General features: G+C 34.9%; 1 protein-coding gene across 2 annotated transcripts in view; it reads left to right on the forward strand.

The window, feature by feature from the left end:
- kcnh5b (potassium voltage-gated channel, subfamily H (eag-related), member 5b) overlaps nt 1–12,500 on the forward strand; it is a 211,708-nt gene that overhangs the window by 21,633 nt on the left and 177,575 nt on the right. For both annotated transcript variants that reach the window (XM_061885744.1, XM_061885746.1), the window contains exons 4-5: nt 6,302–6,425; nt 10,259–10,365. In XM_061885744.1, coding sequence (XP_061741728.1) covers nt 6,302–6,425; nt 10,259–10,365 — 231 coding nt within the window. The remainder of the gene's footprint in view (nt 1–6,301; nt 6,426–10,258; nt 10,366–12,500) is intronic.

A 12,500-nucleotide genomic window follows, 5' to 3' on the forward strand; every position in this document is an offset into this window, starting at 1 on the left:
ATAGGTGATGATAAATAGCGAATATATTATACCTACGCCACAAGATGTGGGCGTGGCATGCCGCCAAACTTTGCTCATATGGTTCTTTGACATTTTTCGGCAGAAAAAAGGGATCGTACTTTAACAAACTCCTCCCAGGGACTTTTACCGATTGAGTCGCAATTCAATTTATAGATACTTCACATATAGGTGATGATAAATTGCAAATATTTTTTACCTACGCCATAAGAAGTGGGAGTGGCATGGTGCCAAACTTTGCTCGGATGGTTTTTAGCCATTTTTCGACAAAAAAAAGCGGTTGTACTTTAACCAACTCCTCTTAGGGACTTTGACCGATTGAGTCGCAATTCAATTTATAGATACTAAACATATAGGTGATGATAAATTGCAAATATTTTTTACCTACGCCATAAGAAGTGGGAGTGGCATGGTGCCAAACTTTGCTCGGATGGTTTTTAGCCATTTTTCGACAAAAAAAAGCGGTTGTACTTTAACCAACTCCTCTTAGGGACTTTGACCGATTGAGTCGCAATTCAATTTATAGATACTTCACATATAGGTGATGATAAATTGCAAATATTTTTTACCTACGCCATAAGAAGTGGGCGTGGCATGGTGTCAAACTTTGCTCAGATGGTTTTTAGCCATTTTTCGACAAAAAAAAGGGGTTGTACTTTAACCAACTCCTCTTAGGGACTTTGACCGATTGAGTCGCAATTCAATTTATAGATACTTCACATATAGGTGATGATAAATTGCAAATATTTTTTACCTATGTCCTAAGTAGTGGGCGTGGCATGGTGCCAAACTTTGCTCGGATGGTTTTTAGCCATTTTTCGACAAAAAAAGGGGTTGTACTTTAACCAACTCCTCTTAGGGACTTTGACCGATTGAGTCGCAATTCAATTTATAGATACTTCACATATAGGTGATGATAAATTGCAAATATTTTTTACCTACGCCATAAGAAGTGGGCGTGGCATGGTGTCAAACTTTGCTCAGATGGTTTTTAGCCATTTTTCGACAAAAAAAAGGGGTTGTACTTTAACCAACTCCTCTTAGGGACTTTGACCGATTGAGTCGCAATTCAATTTATAGATACTTCACATATAGGTGATGATAAATTGCAAATATTTTTTACCTACGCCATAAGAAGTGGGCGTGGCATGGTGTCAAACTTTGCTCAGATGGTTTTTAGCCATTTTTCGACAAAAAAAAGGGGTTATACTTTAACCAACTCCTCTTAGGGACTTTGACCGATTGAGTCGCAATTCAATTTATAGATACTAAACATATAGGTGATGATGAATTGCAAATATTTTTTACCTATGTCCTAAGAAGTGGGCGTGGCATGGTGCCAAACTTTGCTCGGATGTTTTTTAGCCATTTTTCTACAAAAAAAAGGGGTTGTACTTTAACCAACTCCTCTTAGGGAGTCACAATTCAATTTATAGATACTTCACATATAGGTGATGATAAATTGCAAATATTTTTTACCTCTGTCCTAAGAAGTGGGCGTGGCATGGTGCCAAACTTTGCTCGGATGGTTTTAACCATTTTTCGACAAAAAAAAGGGGTTGTACTTTAACCAACTCCTCTTAGGGACTTTGACCGATTGAGTCGCAATTCAATTTATAGATACTAAACATATAGGTGATGATGAATTGCAAATATTTTTTACCTATGTCCTAAGAAGTGGGCGTGGCATGGTGCCAAACTTTGCTCGGATGGTTTTTAGCCATTTTTCGACAAAAAAAAGCGGTTGTACTTTAACCAACTCCTCTTAGGGACTTTGACCGATTGAGTCGCAATTCAATTTATAGATACTAAACATATAGGTGATGATGAATTGCAAATATTTTTTACCTATGTCCTAAGAAGTGGGCGTGGCATGGTGCCAAACTTTGCTCGGATGGTTTTTAGCCATTTTTCGACAAAAAAAAGCGGTTGTACTTTAACCAACTCCTCTTAGGGACCTTGACCGATTGAGTCGCAATTCAATTTATAGATACTAAACATATAGGTGATGATGAATTGCAAATATTTTTTACCTATGTCCTAAGAAGTGGGCGTGGCATGGTGCCAAACTTTGCTCGGATGGTTTTTAGCCATTTTTCGACAAAAAAAAGCGGTTGTACTTTAACCAACTCCTCTTAGGGAGTCGCAATTCAATTTATAGATACTTCACATATAGGTGATGATAAATTGCAAATATTTTTTACCTCTGTCCTAAGAAGTGGGCGTGGCATGGTGCCAAACTTTGCTCAGATGGTTTTTAGCCATTTTTCGACAAAAAAAAGGGGTTGTACTTTAACCAACTCCTCTTAGGGACTTTGACCGATTGAACCGCAATTAAATTTATAGATACTAAACATATAGGTGATGATAAATTGCAAATATTTTTTACCTATGCCATAAGAAGTGGGAGTGGCATGGTGCCAAACTTTGCTCGGATGGTTTTTAGCCATCTTTCGACAAAAAAAAGGGGTTGTACTTTAACCAACTCCTCTTAGGGACTTTGACCGATTGAGTCGCAATTCAATTTATAGATACTACACATATAGGTGATGATAAATTGCGAATATTTTTTACCTACGCCATCAGAAGTGGGAGTGGCATGGTGCCAAACTTTGCTCGGATGGTTTTTAGCCATTTTTCGACAAAAAAAAAGCGGTTGTACTTTAACCAACTCCTCTTAGGGACTTTGACCGATTGAGTCGCAATTCAATTTATAGATACTAAACATATAGGTGATGATAAATTGCAAATATTTTTTACCTACGCCATAAGAAGTGGGAGTGGCATGGTGCCAAACTTTGCTCGGATGGTTTTTAGCCATTTTTCGACAAAAAAAAGGGGTTGTACTTTAACCAACTCCTCTTAGGGACTTTGACCGATTGAGTCGCAATTCAATTTATAGATACTAAACATATAGGTGATGATGAATTGCAAATATTTTTTACCTATGTCCTAAGAAGTGGGCGTGGCATGGTGCCAAACTTTGCTCGGATGGTTTTTAGCCATTTTTCGACAAAAAAAAGCGGTTGTACTTTAACCAACCCCTCTCAGGGACTTTGACCGATTGAATCGCAATTAAATTTATAGGTACTACACATATAAGCGATGACAAAATGCGACATATGTTTTCCTACGCCATAAGATGTGGGCCTGGCATGGCAGCAAACATTGCTCGGATGATTTTTGGCCATTTTTCGACAAAAAAAAGGGGTTGTACTTCAACCAACTCCTCATAGGGACTTTGACCGATTGAGTCGCAATTCAATTTATAGATACTTCACATATAGGTGATGATAAATTGCAAATATTTTTTACCTACGCCATAAGAAGTGGGAGTGGCATGGTGCCAAACTTTGCTCGGATGGTTTTAACCATTTTTCGACAAAAAAAAGGGGTTGTACTTTAACCAACTCCTCTTAGGGACTTTGACCGATTGAGTCGCAATTCAATTTATAGATACTAAACATATAGGTGATGATGAATTGCAAATATTTTTTACCTATGTCCTAAGAAGTGGGCGTGGCATGGTGCCAAACTTTGCTCGGATGGTTTTTAGCCATTTTTCGACAAAAAAAAGCGGTTGTACTTTAACCAACTCCTCTTAGGGACTTTGACCGATTGAGTCGCAATTCAATTTATAGATACTAAACATATAGGTGATGATGAATTGCAAATATTTTTTACCTATGTCCTAAGAAGTGGGCGTGGCATGGTGCCAAACTTTGCTCGGATGGTTTTTAGCCATTTTTCGACAAAAAAAAGCGGTTGTACTTTAACCAACTCCTCTTAGGGACCTTGACCGATTGAGTCGCAATTCAATTTATAGATACTAAACATATAGGTGATGATGAATTGCAAATATTTTTTACCTATGTCCTAAGAAGTGGGCGTGGCATGGTGCCAAACTTTGCTCGGATGGTTTTTAGCCATTTTTCGACAAAAAAAAGCGGTTGTACTTTAACCAACTCCTCTTAGGGAGTCGCAATTCAATTTATAGATACTTCACATATAGGTGATGATAAATTGCAAATATTTTTTACCTCTGTCCTAAGAAGTGGGCGTGGCATGGTGCCAAACTTTGCTCAGATGGTTTTTAGCCATTTTTCGACAAAAAAAAGGGGTTGTACTTTAACCAACTCCTCTTAGGGACTTTGACCGATTGAACCGCAATTAAATTTATAGATACTAAACATATAGGTGATGATAAATTGCAAATATTTTTTACCTATGCCATAAGAAGTGGGAGTGGCATGGTGCCAAACTTTGCTCGGATGGTTTTTAGCCATCTTTCGACAAAAAAAAGGGGTTGTACTTTAACCAACTCCTCTTAGGGACTTTGACCGATTGAGTCGCAATTCAATTTATAGATACTACACATATAGGTGATGATAAATTGCGAATATTTTTTACCTACGCCATCAGAAGTGGGAGTGGCATGGTGCCAAACTTTGCTCGGATGGTTTTTAGCCATTTTTCGACAAAAAAAAAGCGGTTGTACTTTAACCAACTCCTCTTAGGGACTTTGACCGATTGAGTCGCAATTCAATTTATAGATACTAAACATATAGGTGATGATAAATTGCAAATATTTTTTACCTACGCCATAAGAAGTGGGAGTGGCATGGTGCCAAACTTTGCTCGGATGGTTTTTAGCCATTTTTCGACAAAAAAAAGGGGTTGTACTTTAACCAACTCCTCTTAGGGACTTTGACCGATTGAGTCGCAATTCAATTTATAGATACTAAACATATAGGTGATGATGAATTGCAAATATTTTTTACCTATGTCCTAAGAAGTGGGCGTGGCATGGTGCCAAACTTTGCTCGGATGGTTTTTAGCCATTTTTCGACAAAAAAAAGCGGTTGTACTTTAACCAACCCCTCTCAGGGACTTTGACCGATTGAATCGCAATTAAATTTATAGGTACTACACATATAAGCGATGACAAAATGCGACATATGTTTTCCTACGCCATAAGATGTGGGCCTGGCATGGCAGCAAACATTGCTCGGATGATTTTTGGCCATTTTTCGACAAAAAAAAGGGGTTGTACTTCAACCAACTCCTCATAGGGACTTTGACCGATTGAGTCGCAATTCAATTTATAGATACTTCACATATAGGTGATGATAAATTGCAAATATTTTTTACCTACGCCATAAGAAGTGGGAGTGGCATGGTGCCAATCTTTGCTCAGATGGTTTTTAGCCATTTTTCGACAAAAAAAAGCGGTTGTACTTTAACCAACTCCTCTTAGGGACTTTGACCGATTGAGTCGCAATTCAATTTATAGATACTAAATATATAGGTGATGATGAATTGCAAATATTTTTTGCCTATGTCCTAAGAAGTGGGCGTGGCATGGTGCCAAACTTTGCTCGGATGCTTTTTAGCCATTTTTCGACAAAAAAAGGGGTTGTACTTTAACCAACCCCTCTCAGGGACTTTGACCGATTGAATCGCAATTAAATTTATCGGTACTACACATATAAGCGATGACAAAATGCGACATATGTTTTCATACGCCATAAGAAGTGGGCCTGGCATGGCAGCAAACATTGCTCAGATGATTTTTGGCCATTTTTCGGTGAAAATTATGGGGTGGTACTTTAACAAACTCCTCCTAGGGACTTTGACCAAATGAGTGGTGGTAGAATTTACAGATGCTACACATACAGACGATGATAAATTGCGAACACATTTTTCCTGCGCCATAAGATACGGGCGTGGCATGGCGCCAAACATTGCTCCGATGATTCGCCACAAAACACCAAACATTAATGATTTGCCTCTATAAATTCAGATATTGATGATTTTTGGTAGAAATAATGATGGTGACACCAAAAAGTGCCCGATGGGTCAGCACCTGCTCATACCCACTCGTAGTGGGCGGGGCCGAGCGGCAAAAAACTGCCAATCCGTCATTTCTTCTCTTTCGTTGATCAGAGACGGATACTCAACGGATGAATTGCAAAAAATGTTTTGCAAATGACAGGATGTGGGCGTGGCGTGGCGCCAAATTTTGCCCTGATGGGTTGCTACAAAACATTAATAAATCGATTTCACTTGTTCAGATCTTGTTAAAGTACAGTAGGAATTTCCTCCATCCACTTGTCAGGAACATGTTGAATATTGTTAGTTGGCAAACTTCACGGATATTCTACATTTGAAGTCGAATAAAATGACTTGGCATGGCATTGACATCAAAGAGCTTCGTAAGGAGACCATGTGACCTGTCATGTCAGCTGCTTCCTGGCATCAATGTCTCTTTTTCTTCCCGCAGAGACCAGCTTCTTGCTGGGCAACGCTCAGATTGTGGAGTGGCCCGTGGTCTACAGCAATGACGGATTCTGCAAATTGTCTGGATTTCACCGAGCCGATGTGATGCAGAAGAGCAGCACCTGCAGGTCAAAATCATCATTGTTAATATTAGGAGCAGTTTCAATTATTATTGTTATTATTATTCTTTTATTACACTAGTGTCCAGCCATCCATCCATTTTCTACCGCTTATTCCCTTTTGGGGTCGCGGGGGGCGCTGGCGCCTATCTCAGCTACAATTGGGCGGAAGGCGGGGTACACCCTGGACAAGTCGCCACCTCATCGCAGGGCCAACACAGATAGACAGTGTCACTATTAGTAATAATATTGGTATGACTAGTATTATTATTCCAGTATTACTAAGCTTATCATTATTGTTGTTCGTAGTAGTATTAATACTACTATTATTAGCACTATATAATTATTATTAATAATAATATTTGTAGTAGTATCAATGTTAATATCATATCTTATTGTTATTTAAATTGTGTTACTACTATTGCTCTTAGTAATACAACTAGTATGAATAGTATTATTAATTATTCCAGTATTATTATTGTTATTAATATTATGATTACTACAAGTAGTACTGTTAGTAATACTATCAATAACAATAATAATAATATTTTATTATTGATAATAATAATATTGTTAGTAGTATCAATATTAGTATTGCATTTCATGTCTGATCCAAATAACTGTCTGGATTGTTTCTATTGGAAGGGAGGGCAAGACGCAGGGTCGCACTCTGGGAGTACTTTTTTGGTTCGTATGATATCTTATTATTATTACTACTACTACTGTACCGTTATTATTATTATTATTATTATTGTTTCATTTGTTATTATTATTAGCAGTACTAGTATATGAAAATACTAGTAATGCTTATATAACAATAACATTATTATAACATTATTAGTAGTAGTACTATAGTATTTCATTATTATAATTGGTATTATTGTTAGTAGTAGTATAATGTTCTACTATTATTATAATTGTTATTACTACTAGTATAGTATTTTACTAGTATTATAATTGTTAGTAGTAATTATAGTATATTTTACTTATTGGCCCTAGTGTGTGAATGTGAGTGTGAATGTTGTCTGTCTATCTGTGTTGGCCCTGCGATGAGGTGGCGACTTGTCCAGGGTGTACCCCGCCTTCCGCCCGATTGTAGCTGAGATAGGCGCCAGCGCCCCCCGCGACCCCGAAAGGGAATAAGCGGTAGAAAATGGATGGATGGATGACTTATTATAATTGCTATTATTGTTATTATTAGTAATATAATATTTGACTATTATGATTTGTATTATTGTTAATAGTAATAGTAGTAATATAATATTTAACTATTATCATAATTGGTATTCTTGTTATTGTTAGTAGAAGTATAATATTTGACTTTTATTATTATTTGTATTATTGTTAATAGTAGTAGTATAATATTTGACTGTTCTAATAATTGGTATTTTTTTAAGTAATACTATAATATTTGACAATTATTATCATTTTTATTATTGTTAGTAGTAGAGTAATACTTGATTATTATTATAATTGGCATTTTTTGTTATTAGTAGTAGTACCAGCATAATATTTGACCTATATTATAATTTTTGTTAGTAGTAGTATAATATTTGACAATAATTAAAATGGGTATTATTGTTAGTAGTAGTAGTATAATATTTGACTATAATAATTAGTATTATTGTTGTTACTAGTAGTATAATATTTAACTATTATTATAATGAGTATTATTGTTAGTGGTAGGAGTAGTATAATATTTGACTATAATAATTAGTATTATTGTTAGTATTAGTATTATATTTTACTATTATTATAATTGGTATTGTTGTTAGTAATACTATAATATTTGACTAATATTATAATTGGTATTATTGTTAGAAGTAGTAGTATAATATTTGACTATTATTATAATTTGCATTATTGTTAGTAGTCCTATAATATTTGACTTTTATTACAAAGGGTATTATTGTTAGTGGTAGTATAATATTTGACTATTATAATTTGTATTATTGTTAGTGGTAGAGTAATACTTGATTATTATTATAATTGGTATTATTTGTTATTAGTAGTAGTATCAGCATAACATTTGACTATTATTATAATGAGTATTATTGTTAGTAGTAGTAGTAGTAGTAGTAGTATAATATTTGACTGTAATAATTAGTATTATTGTGTGTAGTAGTAGTATTATATTTGACTATTATTATAATTGGTATTGTTCTTAGTAATACTATAATATTTGACTAATATTATAATTGGTATTATTGTTAGAAGTAGTAGTAGTATAATATTTGACTATTATAATTGGTATTAGTAGTAGTAGTATAATATTTGACTATTATAATTTGCATTATTGTTAGTAGTCCTATAATATTTGACTTTTATTATAATGGATATTGTTTGCTGTAATATAATATTTGACTATTATAATACTTTTTATTATTGTTAGTAGTAGAGTGATACTTGATTATTATTATAATTATTATTATAATTGGTATTATTTTTTATTAGTAGTAGTATCAGCATACTATTTGACCATTATTATAATTGTTGTTAGTAGTAGTATAATATTTGACTATTATTATAATGAGTATTATTGTTAGTAGTAGTAGTAGTAGTATAATATTTGAGTATAATAATTAGCATTATTGTTGGTAGTAGTAGTATTATATTTGACTATTATTATAATTGGTATTGTTCTTAGTAATACTATAATATTTGACTAATATTATAATTGGTATTATTGTTAGAAGTAGTAGTAGTAGTATAATATTTGACTATTATAATTGGTATTATTCTTAGTAGTAGTAGTAGTATAATATTTTACTTTTATTATAATGTGCATTATTGTTAGTAGTCCTATATTTGACTTTTATTATAATGGATATTATTGTTAGTAGTAGTATAATATTTGACAATAATAATTAGTATTATTGTTAGTAGTAGAGTAATACTTGATTATTATTATTATAATTGGTATTATTTGTTATTAGTAGTAGTATCAGCATACTATTTGACCATCATTATAATTGTTGTTAGTAGTAGTATAATATTTGACTATTATTATCATGAGTATTATTGTTAGTAGTAGTAGTATAATATTGGACTATAATAATTAGTATTATTGTTAGTAGTAGTAGTATATTTGACTATTATTATAATTGGTAGTATTGTTAGTAATACTATAATATTTTACTAATATTATAATTGGTTATTCTTAAAAGTAGTAGTATAATATTTGACTATTATAATTGGTATTATTGTCAGTAGTATTAGTATAATATTTGACTATTATTATAATTTGCATTATTGTTAGCTGTTGTATAATATTTGACTTTTGTTATAATAGGTATTATTGTTAGTAGTAGTATAATATTTGACTATTTTATTTGGTATTTTTGTTCGTAGTAGTTGTACCATTGACTATTATAATTGGTATTATTGTTAGTAGAAGTAGTATAATATTTGACCATTATTATTATTGGTATAATTGTTAGTAGTAGTGTAATATTTGACTATTATTACATAATTGGTATTGTTAGTATTAGTAGTAGTAGTAATATAATATTAGACTATTTTATTTGGTATTATTGTTAGTAGTAGTATAATATTTGACTATTATCATAGCAAGTTGCGCAGACATGAGTGTTTGTTTACTGCAGAGAGTAGAAATTAAAGGTGATGCTCACTCGCCACTAAAACGATCCTTCTTTCTGGGACGCTGAGCGTGGGAAATGACCGCTTCCATTTCTTCCCCATTGGTCACCCAGAGTGACATCACCCAGCTGCAACCAAAAATAACGAGGAACTTTAAGTCCGAGGAACGTTGAGGCGGGAAACCGAAGTGCAAACATTTAGACAGGAAGTCATGTCAAGGCTAACGAGTCGTCTTTTTGCAGTTTTATGTACGGGGAACTGACGGACAAGAAGACCACCGACAAAGTGCGGCAGACCTTCGACAACTATGAGTCCAACTGCTTCGAGATCCTCCTGTACAGGAAAAACCGTAAGTGTTCCCAGAATTCACGCCTTCCGTCCACGCTTTTACACTTGAGTTAGCCAAAGCTAACTAAACGCAGGCAAAGATAATCTACTAAACTTCATTTAGCGTCCATTTAGCGCCATCTGCCGATTTAACGATACCAATATATATCGCCATAGACACATAACTGGTGTCTGTATACAAACCCCGTTTCCAAATGAGTTGGGAAATTGTGTTAGATGTAAATATAAACGGAATACAATGATTTGCAAATCCTTTTCAACCCATATTCAGTTGAATATGCTACAAAGACAACATATTTGATGTTCAAACTGATAAACTTTTTTTTTTTTTTTGCAAATAATCATTAACTTTAGAATTTGATGCCAGCAACACGTGACAAAGAAGTTGGGAAAGGTGGCAATAAATACTGAAAAAGTTGAGAAATGCTCATCAAACACTTATATGGAACATCCCACAGGTGTGCAGGCTAATCGGGAACAGGTGGGTGCCATGATTGGGTATAAAAGCAGCTTCCACGAAATGCTAAGTAATTCACAAACAAGGATGGGGTGAGTGTCACCAATTTCTAAGAAAATTGTCAAACAGTTTTAGAACAACATTTCTCAACGAGCTATTGCAAGGAATTTGGGGATTTTACCATCTACGGTCCGTAAAATCATCAGAAAGTTAAGAGAATCTGGAGAAATCACTGCACGTAAGCGATGATATTACAGACTTTTGGTCCCTCAAGCGGTCCTGCATCAAAAACCGACACCAGTGTGTAAAGGATATCACCACATAGACTCAGGAACACTTCATAAAACCACTGTCAGTAACTAAAGTTGGTCGCTACATCTGTAAGTGCAAGTTAAAACTCTACTATGCAAAGCAACAACACCCTGAAACGCCGCTGGCTTGGCTGGGCCCGAGCTCACCTAAGATGGACTGACGCAAAGTGGAAAAGTGTTCTGTGGTCTGACGAGTCCACATTACAAATTATATTTGGAAACAGAGGACGTGGTGTCCTCCAGAACAAAGAGGAAAATAACCATTTTAGGCGCAAAGTTCAAAAGCCAGCGTCTGTGATGGTATGGGGGTGTATTAGTGCCCAAGGTATGGGTAATTTACACATCTGTGAAGGCACCATTAATGCTGAAAGGTCCATACAGGTTTTGGAGCAACATATGTTGTCATCCAAGCAACGTTATCATGGACGCTCCTGCTTATTTCAGCAAGACAGGTGTTACAACAGCGTGGCTTCGTAAAAAAAGAGTGCAGGTACTTTCCAGACCTGTGTCCCATCAAAAACGTGTGGTGCATTATGAAGCGTAAAATACGACAGCGGAGACCCCGGACTGTTGAACGACTGAAGCTCTACATAAAACAAGAATGGGAAAGAATTCCACTTTCAAAGCTTCAACAATTAGTTTCCTCAGTTCCCAAACATTTGTTGAGTGTTTTTAAAAGAAAAGGTGATGTAACACAGTGGTGAACATGCCCTTTCCCAACTACTTTGGCACGTGTTGCAGCCATGAAATTCTAAGTTAATTATTATTTTGCAAAAAAAAAAAAAGTTTATGAGTTTGAACATGAAATATGTTGTCTTTGTAGCATATTCAACTGAATATGGGTTGAAAAGGATTTGCAAATCATTGTATTCTGTTTATATTTACATCTAACACAATTTCCCAACTCATATGGAAACGGGGTTTGTAAGAATGCGTTAGATAAAACGATTGATGTGTAAATACGTATATGTTTGTTGGAAGTTACGGAGCAAGGTTGGTTGCATTAACAAAGGCACTCGCTCTCTGGTAACCCGAGCGATGCAAGAAGTGCTCGCTGATTAGTGGGTGGGACACGCTAACAGCCAATCAGGTAACAGTATCAATTATCAAGGTTGGTTGCGCCATCCTGCAGTCTGCTCTTGACTCTTTTGTTGTTGTTGAATTTTATAAACCTTTACACTTAAACTTAGACAAACTTTAATGATCCACAAGGAAAATTGCTCCACACAGTAGCTCAGTTAAAAAAAAGGATGGAAAGTGTAAGGATGGAAAGGACAATGCGGGTATAAAATAGACTAAAAATGTACCGTAGTAGCGGTATAAAATATAACATGTATGTCATATTTACATAATATTTGTACAGGGGGC

This window comes from Nerophis ophidion, linkage group LG24 (genome assembly GCF_033978795.1).
Source record: "Nerophis ophidion isolate RoL-2023_Sa linkage group LG24, RoL_Noph_v1.0, whole genome shotgun sequence".
In the NCBI taxonomy this organism is placed as follows: domain Eukaryota; kingdom Metazoa; phylum Chordata; class Actinopteri; order Syngnathiformes; family Syngnathidae; genus Nerophis; species Nerophis ophidion.